Source organism: Calidris pugnax, unplaced genomic scaffold (assembly GCF_001431845.1).
Source record: "Calidris pugnax isolate Ruff unplaced genomic scaffold, ASM143184v1 scaffold13, whole genome shotgun sequence".
In the NCBI taxonomy this organism is placed as follows: domain Eukaryota; kingdom Metazoa; phylum Chordata; class Aves; order Charadriiformes; family Scolopacidae; genus Calidris; species Calidris pugnax.
Window position 1 is genome coordinate 18,273,195 of NW_015090810.1, and position 21,205 is coordinate 18,294,399.

The following is a 21,205-nucleotide window of genomic DNA, read 5'->3' on the forward strand; positions in this document are numbered from 1 at the left end:
TTTTTATATTTTCCCCCTCTTTTAAAAAAATTTGCTAAAAAATTTTTTTCAAACTACTAAAAAAACGGACAATAAAAAAAAAAAAAAAAAAAGTCAAGGCCATGAATGGAGTGAGATTGTTTACAGAAATCCTATTGTAGCACTCTAATTCACAATGCTAAAAGGAGCACCAAAAAAACCCCCCCAAACCTGAAAAACCCAAACAACCCAGAATATACAGTATTATGATTCCATGAATGAGAATTTCAATTATGACAGTAAAAGAAGTGTTAATGCATAAGAATTTCGTCATATTCTGCAAAACTTCTAGGTAACTGACAGTTAACTATTATTCCAAGTATTAGGCAACACAAAAACAACATCTTCAGTCAATATACAATGAAACTCATCTCCTACACAACTGGAACATTATTTTGTCTGAAGGCAGGAGCATGAAAAAGGTAATGGGATTTTTTTTTTGTCTGAACATCTGTCTTTACCATTAGCTTAAAAAATGCATTTAGGATTCCCAAAGCATACATTAATTTCTAAAGAGTACTTAATTTTCTAACTCAGCTGAATTAGGCACAGAATTTTTAAAACTGAAAAGCATTTAGTACTTGAAAAAGCAAATGATGCAATTAACTTTTCACTGTATGCAGTATTGAAGATTCTCTTTTTTTATCGGACAGCAAAATAATCCTAAAGCAAATCAATAATAAAAAATAACAAAAATATAATTTTAGACATTATCTCCATTGCTGGAGGTTTTTAAGATGCAGTTGGACCATTCCAACAAATGCATGGACCAGATGGTATTTCAAGGACTCTTTGAACCTGGGGGAAACCTGGGTCTCTATGAATCTTTCCAAAGTTAGATACTGAACACCCCTCCTGTCTAATGTAGTACAAATTCCTACATTCCATTTAATTAATAAATCAAATAGGTTTAAAAAAAATCCAAAACAAATTTCCATGAGATCCTACTGATCAGTGTATGACCATTTCTTACTCTTTTCTTACTTACCAGTTTATCATTTTCGTTGGGCATTTCAAACACACATCTCAATTTGGAGTCCATTAACTCATCAGGTTTTGCTTCTTTCCACTAAGACAACAATTAATACAGTTACTTAACATGCCACACTCATGCAAACATCTGAACAGTTCATAAGCTGGCACTGAGTACTTGCCTCCTATTCAGCTGAATACTGTCCTTACCTAGCTGCAATTTTCAGATTTGCTTCTGAACAATGTTTTTTTGTTCACATTTACTACTGCTAAGTAATGAAAGCTAGAAATGGTTAATTAAGTCTGGAAATGAAAATGACTAAATTGAATACAAGGATGGATCCAGAGGTTTGTAGGGGATAAGAAGGGGACAACCCCGTTGTTCCTTTAACACACAGTGAGGAACAAGTACCACCTGAGTCCATTTTAGAACAAAGTTCTAGCCCTATCACTCCTTGGTAAATGTATTCTTTATGTCCCATCATGGAAGCACCGATTTTAAACAAAAGATTGAAAGACACCTTTTAGTGACATTATATACAGAGTAAATTTCTTTAGTTCATCATATTTTAGATTTTTAACCACTTCCTCTTTTTACTGAATAATACATTACAATTTGGACCTAGAGAATTTTTCAAAGCCATTTACAAAAAGTATTTTTAAATTATAATGATTACAAATATACTTAAACAATTGTGAAGCATGCCAGAATCTCTCTGCTCAATTGACAATTAACTTTCACTTCATGTAGTTGCCTTAAACCGTAGGCTCAGAGACTGATCTGAAGTCTGCAGCAATTTTCTCAATAATAGTTACAACGGATCAATTGCAGGTCTTACAGACTAGAATATCCAGGCTTTTCATAACATCCTTCCTTTTTTTGTTGTTGTTCTTTTTTTCAGTGGCACTAGTTGTACTGTAATTTACAACTACAATTACCGATTTTCTGCAAGATTTGTTTCTCAGTATTATACACTTGGAACACACTGAGAAAGCAGTTATTTGAAAGGTATTTCTAAAGAGGATCTTTATATCCTCACCAAACAGTTACGCTTCACTTACTACACACAACCAAAAGCTATCAGAGCATATGAAGAAAAAGTAAACCAGATCAACAAGGAAGAGAGATGTTAACTTTCTAGCTACATGTCTCAAAAGCTTAGCAAAATCTTTTCCACTGTTTCCGGTAAAGAATGATGCCACAGTAGTCTTTCCCTCCATATCGGGGGACAGACACGAGACCTGAACATGTCTAGTGGATTTCGTGATTTATTAAACCTCATCTTCATCCTTTGTTTCCCCCCTCCTCTGCCTCGAGTGAGCACTGAACGTGTATGCGTAAACTCAGGCATTCCTTGAAAGAATCTCTGTCTAGAAAGCCTATCCATCATTCCCCTGCACTGTAATATACAAACTTATGGGAGCCCACTTACAAAGGGCACAACTGAAGGCTTCCTTCCCATTGCTGCCAGCTTGTAAGGTCAGAAAGAGGTGTCCTTCTGAACTAGCAAGCACAAACCTAAGTATCTTCTTTCTGGACCTTTCATCAGACTAACCCTGCCTACGAACTGAATCTGCACATTCTGTTAAAACAGGAAACAAATCTATCATTTGTGTTGTGTTTAGCCACTTGGTATCTTGTAGAGAGATATATCTTAGTCTTCCAAACGTTTTAATTTACTATAATCCCATTCAACATTTCACTTAAACACTTTTCAGACCAATGCACCCATTTCATAAAGCTTGAGGCTTACTGTTTAAATATACTCTTGATCCTTCAAATACAATCTGTTTATCCCCTTCATATTAGCTGTATATGAGGTACAACATGCCCAGATTTTATCACTGACCTTACCTTAGATTAACTACTATTTCCATTCAATCAGTTCACTAGGCAAGTTCCAAGAACTAAGCTTGTATTCAATACGAAAAAATCATGAATAACGTATCGAAGTCATACTTGTTCAGAAAAAACCCCAATTCTTCTCCAAAAAAATTGGCAAAACCATGATTCATCTACACTTAAGCCTGAATTTTTAAGGAAACAAAAAAAAAAAGACATTTTACCCCAGTGTTACTTACCACTGCCTCCATATCTGAAATATTTGGTGGTGCATAGGTTGTTTGTACCATAAACTTGTGTTTACTCTTCTCATTTGGGTCATAGTCAAAAGGCTGCAACATTACTGTTCAAAAGAAAAAATAATGCATAAATCAGTGATTCTTCAGCTAATACCTGCAACAAGTATTCTATCCATTTCAGATGTGCTTCTTCCTGAACAGACACTGAAAATTAAAATGCAAAGGCAGTGTTGAAAAGAGCAGATATACACTGTAGCAACAGATACTGAGAGATCTCAAAAGTTTTTCAGAATCTGGTGTAGCTGACATGATTATTTCTGTAATTATTATAGCTAAAAGACATTTCATATACAAGTATAAACAAAGAGATCCTGTAAGACAGACAAAAAAAACCGTCAAGCAAACACCACAGGAGTTCTCTTCGGAATGAACAAAGTCTATGACTAAGTGAATGCAAAGTTAAAGAACTGTAGCACAGTTCTGTGCTGTGGCACATTATGATGGTTAGTCAGGGGAAGATAGAAAAAAAGACAGAGAGAAACTACATTATTAGGTAGACAACCAACCAGTGGGGCAAGTTCAACTGACTTTTAAAGGTATATTGACCTAAGGTGGCAGTAAAACTACTAAAACACTTCATTCATGCTACAGCCATTAACAGGAAGTAAAGCTGCCTTGGGCTTCAATAATACATCTTTAAAACACTTTAAATTTGGGGTTTTATTTTATTAAAAAATAAATAATTTTTAAAGTGATTAGTTATGCATATAACTATACCATACATTTTATTCAGTTTTAAGTCCAGTCTAACAGTTAACATTTGTCCAAAAATACTCCAAAATCCAGGTACATACTTTAACTCTATGGCAAGTTTTGGGGCACCACCACATTTTACCATCAAAGAAAAGATAGGCTTCAAAACAAAATTCCCTGTAAAGGCAGCTTTATGTGAAACATTAAAATAAAACTCATAACACCCACTCATTGCATTTTATCTTACATACTTTCTCACTGCATTTTCAGCTTTCAACATACTGTAATACAGATATTAACACACAAAACAAAAACAAAAACAAACCAAAAACAAACACATACACGCCCCAAAACATAACACCTTCTGGATGAAACCAGACATTTTTGACACAACATAGTTTGTGCTACAAGTACCAGAGGTAGAGTATGCAAGCAGTTGAGACTTTCTGAATGACAGCCTTTTGACTGTACTTTCAGCTTTCCAAAGTTGAAAACTCTGTTGGGTCTAGAACAGAAACTCATGTTTCTTAAGTTATTATTTTGAAGTGTGCACAAGCTCAGTGAAAAAAAAAATACATCACTGACAGTATTTATAGCTTCTATTATTTTTACAGCACTACAATATTTTTAAATGAAAGCTCTACTCACAAAAGCACAGTTCCTTCAGCCATGCAAGTTCTACAAGGTCATCCAGGAGCAGACTGTATGTTTATATATCATATAGCAGTTGTACAAGTCACCTTGGCATCGCTATTTTGTGTGTGGTTTTTCTAGTCCAAAGGGACTGAAATAACATGATGTCTATAGTACAGACCAGGAGATTAGAACTTTTATAGGATATAGTCACATACCCAGGTGCACAACATAAGGGCTTGCAGAAATACCTGAATACACAAGGTTTGTTATGGTTGTGTCGGGAGGCTACTGAAACAGAGGGATGGGTACACAACCAGTAAAGTCTACCTCCAACCATACTGTCTGTCTGGAGAGGACCCTGAAACAAACTATCGTGTTACCCCCTTTTCCCCTTTCAGAGACAATTAGTGGCCTTACTCTGGACAGGAGTACAGGACCACATAAATTATAATTAAATATACAGGGGGAAGCTGAGCGTGTCATGGTTTCAGCTGGGATGGAGTTAAGTTTCTTGCTAGCAGCTGGTGTGTGGCTACTTTTTAGATTCAGGATGAGAGTGGTGTTGATGGCACATTGATGTTTGTGGTTGCTGCTCAGCAGTCAAGGCCTATTCCGCTCCTCGCACTACCCTGACAGCAAGTAGACTGGGAGTGTACAGAAAGTTGGGAGGAGACACAGCCAGGACAGCTGATCCCAACTGACCAAAGGGATATTCCATACCATAGGATGTCATGTTCAGAATATAAAGCTGGAGGAAGTGGAAGGAAGGGGGGGATGCTTGGAGTTATGGCCTTTGTCTTCCCAAGTAACTGTTACATGTGACAGAGCCCTGTTTTCCTGGAGATGGCTGAACACCTGCCTGCCCACGGGAAGCGGTGAGTTAATTCCATGTTTTGCTTTGCTTGCACACACAGCTTTGGCTCTACCTATTAAACTGTCTTTATCTCAACCCAATTCTGTCCTCCATCCCAACTGGAGAGAGCGAGCAAGAGGCTGAGTGGTCCTAGTTGCTGGCTGAGAATAAACAGCGGGTACACTTCCAACTTGGTCTACCAGAGGATGAGGACTCAGAGTGAACTGTAGAGATAAATTATTTGACCGTGTATATACACTTGTCTTCCACAGAAAGTAAACTCCAGTTCAGTATATCTTTACACGAAATTAAAAGAGATGCTGAAGTAGTTTAACATAAAGATTTTAAAAAAAAAAACAAACCCAAACATTTATGGAGTCCTATCAATTATCTGCATATTTACCTATTTTACAACAATGAGAAAGCTACAGCAGAAATTCTAATTTAGCTAAAAAAACCCACATTGTATGCTCTGAACAACATTCCTCTATATTCTGAGCCAATACAGTCTGGAGACTGCAATACTGCTATAGTTTTCAACAACTCAACTATATTTTCCACAATTCTGAATCTTCATTGGATGTGTAGATCAACATGCTCCCCTTCAGAGAGAATAAATTCTTCATATTAGGACTGAATTGCATTAGTTTATAAAAATACTAAGTACAGTATCAAAATTACTAACTCTGCCTTTCAAAATTCCCTGGTATCTATGAAAAAAAGTTAATTCCAAATTTAATTACACTGTATCCTAACTTTAGGCCTTAAATAGTTAGAAGTTAGTTGCAGGTGTTTAGTACAGGATGGTTATCTCTCTTTTTTTTCTTTAATATTACATACAGCATAATCAAAGGATAAGTGAATAACTTGAATCACATATATTTCACAAATAGAGCACATAAAGGAAACACAGTATTTGACATGCTTTCATACAGTTTCATTTGGAAAGGTTTAAAAATCAGGTTTCCTTATCGTTGGAATCACTGTGGTCCAAAACATAACTGATCAAACTAAATGCTTCTTCCAGGTATGGATGCTACAGCAATTTATCTCTAAGAATTGTTCCATCAACAGACTACTGAATAGCATGCAGTACTTCAGCTTCCTAAAGCCAAGAGAACAGATGGAAACTTGAAAAATGGCAAAGCCAGCTTTCCATCATCAGAGAACTTCTTCATATCCTGGCAGAATCCTTGGATAACTAGTTAAATAACTTTATGTTCTTTGACCACTCGGTAACAGCTGAAAATCAGATTGAATTGAAAAGCAGCAGAAAAAGACAACCCACAAATTCAAAGAGCTTTTCAACCTCTTCACGGTTTTCAGTAATCATGGAAAATTTCATGAATATACACAGTTTTCAAAACGTTCCTGGAATCCCTGAGTAGTCCAGAGATCACTTCTAGGGGAATTGTAGCAAAAAGTTATGAAAGCAAGTCTCCTGTTAATAGGCTGAGATTTTCTACACAGATGGGCTTTATCTCCACAAAATAAATCTTAAAGGGGTCTGACAATCAGAAGAACAGCAGTAACAAGTTGTGAAGAAAGAAGAGTAACATGCTATATTCTGAAAATACATGATATGAAAATAAACAGTTAATTTACCACAAAGTAAAGAAAAACAGGTCTTACCAAATTAATATTTGTGGAAAAAAAATGTATAAGCATGGCCAAAGAAGGTTATCTAGTGATTCACAATTGAATGATAAACAAAAAAGCCCATTTTAAGTAATTCCTTAAGATGGCTGTCAAATCAATCTCCAACAACAAATTTAAAAACTGTCTTGGCTCTGAATCAGCACAATGCATTATACAGGCTGAAGACAGCTAACACTAACTCAACATTTAGTTTTGAACACAGAGTTTCAGCCCACGGGATCCTATAGTCATTTCTCACTGCACAACAATGTGAAAGAAATCTATTTTTAATTATATGAAAGATGAGTCAGCACTGAAAATATTCAGTTGGGAGATCTATGAGATAAAGTGGGTCACTAGAAAAACTATCTGCGCACTTGGCTTACCAAATGACCTAAAAGAAATTATACGCTTAAAAACAAAAAGATGAAGCTGACACTTTGGGGAAGAGAACTTCATTCTGAAAAGCATTGTGGAGTCACTGTAACTTAACAACTACACACAAGAGCAGCTTGGGGTCACTGTAGCTGAATAACTGCATGAGAATCCAGTGATACAGAAAAAGAGATATCAAAGATTCCCTGCTATGGAAACTGAAGAGTCGAGCAACATGTTACTGTTTCCTTTTATTGGTGAACCTGAAGCTGAAATATTGTTTACAGCTCCAGTATTGCCTTATTTAAAAAACTGAAGTATTCAAAGCATCAGAAAGATGATTTGTAACTACGAACACACATTTTACAGTAGGCAAACTGAATACTTCAATCTATTCAATTCCCTGAAGAGAAAGTCCAGCAGTATCTTGATCGTGATATATGACTACCCACAGCAAAGATCCCCAATACCAGACCAAACACACAGTTAAGCCAAAATGGTTGTAAGTCAAAACTGAAGACAGAAATAAAGTAGCCTTGAACCAATTCTCAGTAAAATGATCTTTCACCCATAAGACACTGGACTGTCCACGGTAAGCAATAATGAAGTTTTAAAGGGTCACATTCTACAGATTCTATTAGATGAGAAAACTGGTGTCTCTCCTACAAGGAAAGTTACTCTAAGGTTTTAATCAATCATAAATACAATGTTTTTCTGTGTTCCTTGCAACATTTGAACGTATCACCTGAAGCTACTTCTCCAGCTTCTTTTAAACTTCCCAAAGGGTATAAGGATATGAATCTGAAAAGCTCTGAAGATTGCTCCACATTTCCCTTTTACTTTGCTACAGCTCTCCAAGGGTTCTACAAAAATCAGCTCTCTAGACTTAGGAGATCCAGGAGCTCACAGCTGTATTGTCTGTGATCTCTACAACCTACAGGACCACAGCCTATAAAAAGGGTACTCCTGTCTCTCCAAGTTAGGAAATGTGGTAGGTCCACACCCTTTACAATCACTGGTTTCAGAACCCCCTTTATTCTGCAGATTCCTAGCTCAAAATGATCAGGAGAATGACCTACGAAAATATTTTACCAAATCAGAAGACTGCTACCTTTCAATATCTGAAGGGAGCCTATAGGAGAGCTGGAGAGGGACTCTTTGTCAGGAAGTGTAGTGATAGGACAAGGGGTAATGGTTTTAAACTGGAAGAGGGGAGATTTAGATTAGATACTAGAAAGAAATTCTTTCCTGTGAGGGTGGTAAGACACTGGAACAGGTTGCCCAGGAAGGTCGTGGATGCCGCATCCCTGGAGGTGTTCAAGACCAGGCTGGATGGGGCTTTGGGCAACCAGGTCTAGTGGGAGGTGTCCCTGCCCATGGCAGGGGGTTGGAACTAGATGATCTTTAAGGTCCCTCCCAACCGAAACCATTCTATGACTCTATGATACCTAGTCTTTTCCCATTTTCTTGAGAATGTCTACTCCCATGATTACTAACACTCGGTCTTTTTGACACTCTACACTCCAGTATAGGATTAGACCATTTCATGTCCAGGTATCAAAATTCTATGGATTGTCAGCATGAAGTGTGTAAGCCAAACCTACATGGAGTTCATGGAAAAAACAAAAAAGTATTGCCTGGCTTCAGGGCTCACACTCTGCTGAAAAGTAAGGATTCTTTTTTTAAAACCTTCACACAAAAAAACAAAAACAGAATAAGGAGGGAGTGTCTCTATAGTGAAAAGCACTAGATTTTTCAAATTGAAGAGCTACAAAGTACTCCACCTACCTAAAATAATAGAAAATATATTTTTTAAAAGAAATGTAATGATTGCCACTTAAGATATACTACTGTGATAAATGGAAGAATTATGAAACAACAGAGCTCAGGGACTAATATTACAGTCAAAACAACTAGCCTACAATTGTAAACGAATTTATTTTTTTTAAAATGCAATGAACTGTCAAATGTTAAACTTTAAAGATATCAAACCAGCCAAGCAATGTCCTACTTCTAGACATAAGCATGAATATAATAGTCTGAAGCAAAGGTACTCTTAATGTCACTGCCCATTTCCAAATTTCTTTTCCTGCTTTCAGAGAGCTGCAGATAAATGTGACAAATAGCAAGTATTTCTGTATGGCAGATTTTTCATATATCGTTGCATTTCTACTTCAAGTTGACATTGCAGTAATGAAGGGCAGCAGTTTTATTTTTGAAAAATATTTTTAAAAAGCTGACATACTTCAAAGAGCCTCCAAGATCAAGCATTATAGAACTTCATGAAAGGCCTAATGAAATCTAACCTACAACTGCATGGTTTTACCTGAAACAACTACAGACGATCCCGGGTCAATAATTCCACTGTTTGGCCTCACGCAGTATCGACGAGGCGCTGTGGTCTTCACTTTGAAGCATACTTTTCTATCTGATGGATTTCGTAGTTTAAGATTTGTAGTTACTACATCTGTAAAGGGACCTGGAAAAAAGGGTTGATTTTTTTAGAATATGCATGTAGCTTTCAAAAAGAAATCTGTTTATATAATACAAGTTACTTTTAAAATATAACTTGATGGTAACAAACTTCTAAAATGAGGTTAAATCATACATCTATTAAGTACATATACTGTTACATCCAAAACACACTCTATTACCTTAGTTATAATAATATACATTACAGCAATGAAAAATAATTTAAATCGTATGATAGACACGAGCTGCTGGTGCAAAAAGTTCATATAGCTATATGCTAATTTTACAATACCATTCCTAATATTTTAAATACCTAGAAGGTAATAATCATATGCAAAAGTAAATTTTGCTGCATTTTTCCTGAAGAATAGAAGCAACGCTTTCAAATGTTTAAAGAAAGAAAACACTGTGATACTGAAACATACTAACTGCTCTTGAAATTTCAACTTCTGTTCCTATAGACTTGACAGGAAGGGACATCAACCTCATCTTTTAAACTCAAAATAGGCAAGAGAGATGATACTCTGCTTATGCATATACTCTAACTGGTCCACAGAAAAGAACTTGCAGTTGCCATCTTTACGTATTCAATGCAGTGTATTCTCTAAACTGTGTTTATGTAAAACCATCAGGATAGGAATTGCCTCTGAGACTGAACCAGACAAAGAAAAGGCCTGATTTCAATGTCAAGCTGCAAAAGCACGTCTTCCAACAGAGATCACCGTCATGTGATGCCATACAGTAACAGCACAAAATGCAAATAAAGTTCACAGTGTTATGAGCTGTGTTGATCTCCCTTATGCTTGTGTCATCTGAAGGCAACACTGCACAGGCACTAAATGAATGTAACTTCAAAAATGAAATTTCATATGAACGTGAAATTTATTCAATAATATCATGTGTATATTAACTTCTAAGGACCTTGTTTATCACTCTTTATAAATGCACATTAAATGACTATAAAATAATTTTCATTAGTATTGGAAACATGACAACTACTTTTCCACTAAAAAAACACAAAGAAAACAAATGTTAGATTAAATTGGACGAAAAGCATACATTATATGAACAAGCGGTAAGGTACAACAAAACCACTAACTGCATGAGACAAAGGAATTCAATTCTTTTCTGAATACCCTGTTGCACAGAGGTGTCTGGGCTACACAGAAGGAAACACTACTAGCCACTGTCAAACACGATACTACACTAGAGGGCTCACTATTTGATTGATGTCTTTATTTCTATAACTCTCTCATTCCAAATCCTTGATTTTGAGAAAGTGCTAAACAGAGCCTTGACACAAAACATCAAGACACAAATTAATAAAGGACTAAAACAGGAATTGCTGAGAACCAGAATACCGAGATGTAGATGAAGATACACGTGAGCTAGTTTTACATTCAATGACACTCTTGAGAAAATAGAACTGGTATTACTTGTCTGAAACTTCATTTCTAATTTGGATATATAGTGAATGAAATAGTCACCCTCTCAATCCAAGCAAATTTGACAAAGCCCCCAAAAGGAAGACTTACAAAACTACTTCAAAGTCTCCTGCCACTTGCCTCTTGATGGCTCTTGCAGGATCCAGTTGCATTTACTTATATGATCCAAAAATATCTCACATCACCCGTACCACAAGCTGAACGAAAATCAGGCAGCTGAATACTCCTCTGAATCTAAGTTTGCTGATACACTCAGAAAAGACAAACATTTATTTTTTCAAGCTACACAAGTATTTTTGACTAAGTTATTCTAGGAGTTTTACTAACAGGCACCTAGGCATTGATTGCCTTTACAGTGCCCAGCAGTATACAGCGCCTTGGATCTGGCTTTCAAAGGTGTGGGTTGCCTTTTTTTAATTGCAACTCTAGACAACCTGAGGAGGTCTGCTTCTCAGTCTTCTCAACTACTATTACTAAGGAAATTCTGTTCAAAGGAAGAAAAAAAGGTCAGTTCAGAGGGTCATTTTGAAAGGCAGAGTCGTGAAGAAAAGGAGTTATATTATTCAAAAATAGCTTATTTCAAGACAAAGAAGCAGTGAACATATAAACTGATGATAAAGTGGTTTATAAACTTTAAAAAAACTTAAAAAAAAAAGTTCTGTTTCTTTTGAGGCATGAAAGGTCCCCTCATGCCCCTCAAAGTGCATAATAACAAAATAGAATTCAAAATGACCTTCAAACTATTGTGATATTTACTGTCAGTTCTAACACTATAGACAATTTAAAAAAAATAAAAATCTGTTTTTGTTCCCCAGATTAAGTGAATGCAGTGGCTTCCTCTGCATTTCCTGGATACTTTCCAAAGAAAGAATCTTTAGCTCAGGGACATTTTTTAGTATCAGACATTTCTTTAAGAGTGGACTGAAATCTTTTTCAAGGTCTAGAGCACCCATCTAACAGCTTTACCTTTCACCTGCTTTCTAAAAGCTTTGAAGAAAAAAAAGCTGTATAAAGCCTATCAAGACTCACAACCATCAGATTTAACAAATAGCTGGTAACAAACTGGTACACAAAAGGAAAAGAGGATTAAATTTCACTGCTCCTGCAGAACCCAGCTATTTTGGTAGTTTAGTGTCATACTGACAGACAGCACTGATCTGAGCATGGACAGGAAGGAGAAGACAGAAGCACAGGAAGTAAAAAAAAAAAAAAAAAAAAAAAAAAAAATCAATGTAAAATTAGACAAGAACATTCACAAATATTTTACATGCTAAAGCTCTACATGTTAAATCCACAAAAGAGAGACAGAGAGACTATGTTACCAAAAAGTGGATACATATTGTCAATTTCAGATATCCAATTCATATCATTAATATCTTTTAAATTCAGACTAGCGTCTTTTATTTTTCAGAAGTCCTTAAAAAAAAAAAAAAAAATCTGTTACCATCCAGAGGAGCTACATGATCTAAATTAGCACGACATAACCTTCAAAAGAGAAACCATGCAACAGCAGAAGAGAATTCTGGCGTTCCCATTCCCACAAACATAAATACTGCTACCCTTGGGGGAGCAGGTGAATAAAGTACAAGCTGGCACTAATAGCCTGAGTGCAAAGGCCTAGATCATGACAGTTCCTTGAGAAAAACAAGAGAACCAGGGAGGGAGAACCAGGAAGGAGAAAAATTTTAGGCCATACCTCACAGATCACATCTAAACAAGGAAACGAACAGGCTAAAATGGATACAGACATTCTGCACATGCACCAAGACAGACAAATGCACGTCAACTTCACCTCAGAAAACACACAGCTATGCTAGGACAGCGTTACACTTTCAAAAAGAGTATCTCGCTTGCTGCTTGCGTGACACCCAAGCCAAAACTGGTTTTTATTTGAGCACTTAACCCTCAGACAGGCTTATGTCTAACTGTACCCACCACACAAAATACCTCATGAGCACACATGTACTGCTGTTTGCCCGATACCTTAATCGTAAACTGCTTGAGACTATCTTTAATCTTATACAACTTGAGACAATGGACTTCTGGATCTGCAACTAGGGTTTTCAGAAGCTGTGGTGATTTCACTAATAAAAATCCCCAAGCTATACTGATGTAACTATGATGTCTAACGACAAGAGACAGCTTTATAAACCTGTAATTTCAAACTGACAACCTCTGGGAGTCAGAGCTACTTTAAAGGGGACAGGAAGTTCAGCAACTCAGTAGTGTAAATTCAAGACACCAATCACAGCATCTTCCTAGAATAAAAGTTGTCAGAATGCCAGGTTATTCCAACTGTTTTGAATGGAGCAGTGACAATCCATGCCGAGATTTTTCCTTTCTTTTTGACTTACAAGGGCCTTAGAAAGGAATGACAGACACCTGCCTAATTACACTCAGAAATATTAGAGATCTCCAAAAACTTTATGTACTGAATTTCTATTCCGGCAATCTCACACTGCAGCCACCGCAACATAGATGCCAGGATTGCCTCTAGCTAAACTCCACATCTCAGACTACAGCAACTAGTAGGCAGGAAGAAATTACAAAGATTCTGCAGAGCCAGTTCCCACTGCTGAAACACAGTGCCAAGCTCCCTGGCTTGCCACAAGCTTGCCAGTTGCACTGCAGTAAAACCAAAATACTGTGTGTTACTGGATAGGTAGGATCTGTACAGAGATCTTTCTCATGAGTCGTGTCATCTTCTCTTCAAATTGAGGTCTCCTTCAGTTCCTCAGCTCCAAAAGCATCCTTCTACCGCCTGGGGTGGTCAAACATATGGGAAAAAAATGATGATGTGAATATGCCTTTCTACAGTGGAAAGGAAGAGCTTAGATCAATCTTCTCAGCCTGTAGTACCCCTGGGAAATGTGAGGGATTTCTGTCAGTATCTCTAGTTGTTGGTTGTACAGAGCAAACACAAAGAACTTCAGAGAAGTGGACAGGTTTGGTTATCGAGAAGCTACATTCAAAATTATCAAGGCTGTCATAATGTACACACAAAGCCTGTCACAGAATATAATCTCTACCTAAAATTGGATAAGAAATTACCATTTTATTAAATTACATAAAATATTTGACAATTAGAAGGCAGATAACTTGTTGAGCTGTACAAAAATGAGCATGCATTATTAAACACATTCAATAGCATTTTAAATTAAGCAGTTAAAGTATTAAGTATATTGACCTCTTCAATTTAAGACATTGAACTGTAGCTGTTATAAAAGCTAATACCTAAACTGACTCTGCCAGAAAGTACTTATTTCATGCAAAGAACTAAAGTTTATTTAAGCTGTAAACTGGCACAATAAAGTGATATATTCAGCCACATCTAAAAACAATGTAAATCCACATAAAAGAGTACACAGACTGGAAAAAGGAATCCAAACTCCTTAAAATGTGTAAGCTACAGTGTTAACTTCAAAAAATACTGGGATTATATGCTTCAAGTGGAATGCTGTTTTTTCACAACTGCTTCATCACCTTTGAAATTCCAAGAGCACTTGTAACATACAGAACACTTCAAGGCACGTTTACTAAAACAAACTCAGGCAAGGTAGTTTTATTTCAGCGCACAATAAAGCCAGGTTGGGCAGGCAAAGAAAAATCATTTACTTCATTTGACAATTTGAGAAGTATTTCTTTTAATTGGTCCAAAATTTAATTGCTTCTTTCCCATCATTTGATGCAGCAATCACAGAATGGTTGAGGTTGGAAGGGACCTCTGGAGGTCATTCAGGCCAAGGCCTCTGCTCAAGTAGGGACACACAGAGCCAGTTGCCCAGGACCATGTCCTGACAGCTTTTGAGTATCTCCAAGGATGGAGAGCCCACAGCCTCCCTGGACAAGCTGTTGCACTGCTCAGTCAGCCTTACAGTAAAAAAAAAAAAAAAAAGAGGTGTTTCCTGATGTTCAGAGGGAACCTCCTGTGTTTCAGGTTGTGCCCATTGCCTCTGGTCCTGTTGCTGGGCACCCCCAACAAAAGGCTGGCTCCATCTTCTTTGCACTCTACCTTCAGGTATTTATATCCTCTGATGAGATCCCCCTGAGCCCTCCCTTCTCCAGGCTGAGCAGTCTCAGGTCTCTCAGTCTTTACTCGTAACAGAGATGCTCCAGTCTCTTCATCATCTTTGTGGGGCTTCACTGAACTCTCTCCAGCATGTTCATGTGTCTTTTATAATGGGGAGCCCAGAACTGGACCCAGCATTCCAGCTGTGGTCCCACCTATGCCAAGCAGAGGGGAAAGATCACCTCCCTTGACCTGCTGGCAACACTCCCAATACAGTCCAGCATATTGGCTTTCTTCGCTGCAAGGGCACATTGCTGCTTCATGGTCAACTTGGTGTCCACTAGGATCCCCAGGGCCTTTTCTGCAAAGCTGCTTTCCCTGTGGTCCCACCTATGCCAAGCAGAGGGGAAAGATCACCTCCCTTGACCTGCTGGCAACACTCCCAATACAGTCCAGCATATTGGCTTTCTTCGCTGCAAGGGCACATTGCTGCTTCATGGTCAACTTGGTGTCCACTAGGATCCCCAGGGCCTTTTCTGCAAAGCTGCTTTCCAGCTAGTCAGACCCCAGCCTGTACTGGTGCACAGGGGGGTTGTTCCTCCTCCCCATGTGCAGGACTTTGGACATCTCCTTGTTGAACTTCACAAAGTTAGTGTCAGCATTTTTTCTCCATCTATGAGCTCTCTTAGCACTTGTGGGTGCATTCCATTAGGGTTCATGGACTTAGTTACATCCAGTTTACTTAAGTACTCTCTGACCTGATCATCTTTCACTAAGGGTACCGAAGAAAATATGTCTAAAAATGAAAGACCAGTGTTCTGTAGCGAGTCAAACTACCTCGACTGCCAGATAAGAAAACTGATCTTAAAATAAACACAAAGCACTTAATTGCTCCAAATGGAATTTTGTAGTACTTTCTGAAAAAAAGTACAGGTGACACAGCTGATGCAAAAGAAAGTGTTTATTTCCATAAATTAGTTTTAAGAAATTAATATTCAGACTTCTGTGAAAACAATCTGAAGAGAACCCATAACATGCACTGCCAATGAATATAATTCCTTCCTCTTGAAATACCAAAACCATGGCCATACAAATACCTTTTTCAACTGGAAGAAAAATTCTGGCTCTAGCAAATCATGTTAAAATTATTCACGGCCTATGAAGCATAACAGCTTAGGTTTCATGGATTAATACTTCAATATTACAGGTCTGAATGATCAGGAATAATCAGTGGATGACGGTGCGAGATTAATAATACCTACAAATAACCATGGCTCTCAGGTAGATATCCATATATTAGAGCAATAATATATAATCTTTCACTTCTTATTCTACCCTGGCACTTGAGAAATAGTTATTAGTTTTATCATCAACCTGCATGTAAATGTCAGAATGCAAAAAAGGCTTTATAAGAAAGCTGAGACACCTCAATGTCCACAGCTCCTGAAGGCTGATTCGAGGCTACCACTGTTTACCACAGGTAACATCAGATTTTATCTGAGCTCCCCACAATGACATGCTGATGATGCACTCATCAAAGACTTTTTTCCTTCTAAAAATTGCTGAGACAATGCCCATTTTTAAATCTTAAAAGAGCTCATCTCCCTCTGTCAAAGGAATAAGCAGAGCCTATATATGGCTATACAGCTTACTAGAGCAGCTTGTGCTGATTCTGGCATGCATGCTTTACTGGATGCTGGTGTAAAAGAAATGGGGACAGAGACCTTTTGCCTGCCTTTTGCCTTCCAACAGAAAACAGACAGGAATACAATACAGTGGCATTTCAAAGCAGACAAAACAAACATTTTTTTTCCTCACATTTTCTTTCTGGATCAAAACTTCATATTCACCCCAGCTTGTTGTTACTGACCTGTTGTCAGTGGACAAAAAAACACAGTAAAAATGCAGGAAGCATCTATCTATAGGGTAAAGAACAGCCACAGATCATTACCATGAACTGTGGTAAAGAGAACATTATCTACTTTATATAGTAGATAAAATACTGACTAAAATGAGATTGTCCTGCATTTAATTTTAAATATGAACAATGGTTTCTTCAGCCTCAACAACAAAACCCACTACTAATTAGATGGCATAACATGGAATAACTTCATCCAAATATATTAATGCTTGTATTTAGCTTAAGCTTTAAAATCTAGCAGTCTGAGTCCAATTCAGTCCTATGTCTATTCTTGGTATTTTTCCTATTGAATGAGTGCCATTATTAAAGCACTGTCATGTTGCTAACACCAAAGGCATGTTTGTTACTTCAACTCAACCTCCACATCATTGTGAATTTCTTACCTGCCATTTATTTGGCTACATTGTCATTCTCACCAAAGACACAATATGAGCATCCTAAAATTGGTAGCTCCTAATTCTACTAGGACAAAGTCTTAAGATAACAATAAAGTATTATTCATCCCAAAGCACTCTCACAGTTGAAATATTTTACTACTGCTAAACATGAACATTTACATCAGAAAATTATCCCCAAAAGTCCTGAACTAACTAACTAACGAGCAATCTTCCAGTACAGATGCAATACTAACAATTTAGTCCAGTAAGAGCTGTGTTATAAACCCTGCTGGCTGTAGCAACTTTTCCCTTTGCATACGGTAGGATAACTAATGAGTTTGATAACTACAGAGGGTCTTAGATTTCAAAGAATACTAGCAGATTGAACAACAAAACTAAATAAACAAGTAACCTTTCCCTTTCTTTTTCCTTTTAAACTTGCTTTGTATTCTAACCTGCTATAGTTTACAAAAGGCCTCAGTGATGCTGAAAAGCCAAGATCTGCTGTTTAAAATATTCAAATGTTAAGCAGCGTAAAATATGTATGCATCCTCAAATACTAAATTTCCAGTTGGATACACCTTTCTGATCTGAATTGCATCATACAAGATACTCTTCAAACTCTACAGCAGTAATCAGAATACTTGTTATCATCTCAGATGACAGCTGCAGTAGTACATAGAAAAAGCAGTCTTTCCACAGAAAAGCTGACCAAAAGCTGTTACATAGTACTTTTCCCAGTGTGCCCCAAGAACTAGGTATTAGAGGCCCAACTCAAACATTAAACAGGACTGGAGCCCTTGTGGTTTTCATAGGTTTTCTTGCAAGTAGTCTCCCAAGAGTGTAACTAAGCAACTTTAACAATAAATCAATTTCACACTTCTCCCAGTGTGCACAAAAGCCCAGAAAGTTCTTTTTTTAAAAAAATGAAACAGTTTCAGGTGTTTGACTGTCAGGTGGTATCCAACCTCAGCACATAAGACAAAGCCCTGTCTAAACAGACTTATACATCAGACATTAAAATTCCTTACAGACATGTCTGGCTAATACTTGACTACATCCCAAACACATGAACAGCTCATTTGATTTCAGGGTGACCTTTCATTCTCTGGAAGCACAGACTACAGGCCTCCATTTCCCAAATCTCCAAAAGCCAAGTACCGTACATCCTACAGTCACTCAGGAAAACAAACACCTGCTTTAAAGAAAAGTTGCATTCAGTCACAGTCTTGTAACTCAGACAGGATCACAAACTCCATTCCCTCATTACCTTCACATCACAGCACCAAGATGAGCTAAAGCAGCCACACTTCCTAGGACCAGTCAGCTCACTTCTACGGAAAGAAGCAGCTAGTGTTCTAACTTAAGTTGGAACATCGAACAAGTCTAGAAGATGTCTAGTAGACATCCAAATTAAAAACCAAACAGTTTTTACTTTCATTGGGACTACTCAACTTAGTGGCCATATTAACATCATACTGTTAACATGTTAAACCTGTTAAATCAACATCATACTCCTATGAATTATAATTACTAAGTTTAATTCACATATGGAGCAGTTACTCCTACGTATGTGATTTTTGAATTTATGAACATCCCTTCTCACAAAGAAAAAAACATTAAACACATATCTCTGTCAAGCTATTGTAACGTCTTCAAATATAACATGACATATTGGCTTCTAGCTTAAGCACATAATTAGGTACCACCATTGTCCTACCAAACTTTCAGGAACATCGTAACCTCATGACCTAGGAGAAGCCTTCTAAAGTCCACATGAAACAAGCCATTTTGTAAGATGATACCTGATGAATTTAAAACTATTTTTGCCCACATAATTTTTAGAACGTTGGTTCAGACTGACATGATTCAGATTTGAAATTCAACTAGTTTCTAATCATCTAAATACGTTTATAGCCACTTGATGCCGTTCATTTTTGTACCAATCCTATCCTTCAGACTACACAGATTTTCTTTTCCCTAGTGCTTACCTCTTCTGATGTATTTATAGATAGCAATCAGATCCCCTTTCAGTCTTCATTTTGCTAAGATAAATAAGCAAAACTACTCCACTTATGTTAATAACTTTTTCTTTGCACCATTCCCATTTGGGTTCATTCCCTGACTAGGATGCATTCAGATAAGTTTCAATAATGTCATAAACCTTCACATTAATACTTCCCTCACTACAAAACTACAGTCCCATATTTTCCCCGTTTCATGACTCGTCATACTCGCAATAAATGTGCGATTAAGTACTAGTCTCTAGTTTTACTCTTTCTTCATCACTTCCAAGTAAAATGAGAAAACAGCAGTTCTATTATTAGCACACATCGAACGCACCATTTCTTGTGTTCATTACATCTCCTAGCTTTGCATTACCAATGAGCTCTACCAGCACACTTCCACCCACACCAAAGTCATTAATGAAGATACTAAACCAAGTTCAAACACATCCTTTAGAAACGTCCTTATTAAGCTTCCAATAGCCCAACAGCTGTGCTGCAGTTTATTTTATCACTTGTCCCTTCTCCACCTAAGATTTTCCACTAAGATCTTTTACCTGCAACTTAATTTTGCAGATACCTTGGTAACAAATAATTAATGTTCAGATCATGCAACAGATCCTCATGTAAGGTAAGTCAAAACATATGGAAGACAGGGAGGTAATTAGAGACAACCAACGTGGCTTCACCATGGGCAAGTCACGCCTGACTAATCTAGTGGCCTTCTACAATGGAGTGACTGCATCGGTGGACAAGGGAAGGGTTACAGATGTGATCTACCTGGACTTCTGTAAGGCCTTTGATACAGTCTGGCCCAATATTCTTACCTCTAAACTGAAGAGATATGGATTTGACAGATGGATTGTTAGCTGGATAAGGAACTGGCTGGGTGGTCGTGTACAAAGGGTTACAGCCAATGTCCAAATGGAAACCAGTAACAAGTGGTGTCCCTCTTGGTCCACACTTGTCTTCATCAATGACATAGTGGAATCGAGGGTACCCTCAGCAAGTCTGCAGATTACACCAACCTGAGTGGGGATGTTGATTTGTTTGAGGGGAGGGATGCCATCCAGAGGGACCTTGACAGGCTTCATGCCACAAAGGGGTGGGCTCTCATGAACCTCAACATTCAACAAGACTAAACGCAAGGTCCTGCACCTGTGTTAGGGCAATTCCCAATACCAGTACAGACCGGTGGATGAATGGATTGAGAGTAGCCCTGTGGAGAAGGACGTGGGGATACTCAAGGATGAAAAATTGAACATGAGCTGGCAATGCGCACTTGCAGCCCAGAAAGCCAATCATATCCTGGGCTGCATAAATAGAAGCAGTGCCAGCAGGTTGAGGGAGGTAGTTGTTCTCCTCTACTCCACTCTCATGAGAGACACCACCTGGGTACTGCATGCAGCTCTGGGACATCCAGTACAAGACAGACATAGTACCATTAGAGTGGGGTCCAGAGGAGGGCCACAGGCCACAAATATGGTCAGAACACCTCTCCTGTGAAGAAAGGCTAAGACAGTTGGGGTTGTTCAGGCTGGAGAAGAGAAAATGCTGGGGAGACCTTATTGCAGCCTTTCAATATATAAAGCATGCTTGCAAGAAAGACGGAGAAAGACTCTTTACCAAGGCCTGTAGTGACAGGACA

The 21,205-nt window shown here is 37.7% G+C and overlaps 1 protein-coding gene across 1 annotated transcript in view; it reads right to left on the bottom strand.

Moving 5' to 3' along the window:
- VAPA (VAMP associated protein A) overlaps window positions 1–19,783 on the bottom strand; it is a 26,463-nt gene extending 6,680 nt beyond the window's left edge. Inside the window, exons 1-4 of the mRNA XM_014938450.1 lie at window positions 19,750–19,783; window positions 9,654–9,806; window positions 3,073–3,176; window positions 1,007–1,087 (exon numbers count right to left, since the gene is read on the bottom strand). Of these exons, the coding sequence (XP_014793936.1) occupies window positions 1,007–1,087; window positions 3,073–3,176; window positions 9,654–9,806; window positions 19,750–19,783 (372 nt within the window). The remainder of the gene's footprint in view (window positions 1–1,006; window positions 1,088–3,072; window positions 3,177–9,653; window positions 9,807–19,749) is intronic.
- Between the last annotated feature and the right edge of the window lie 1,422 nt (window positions 19,784–21,205).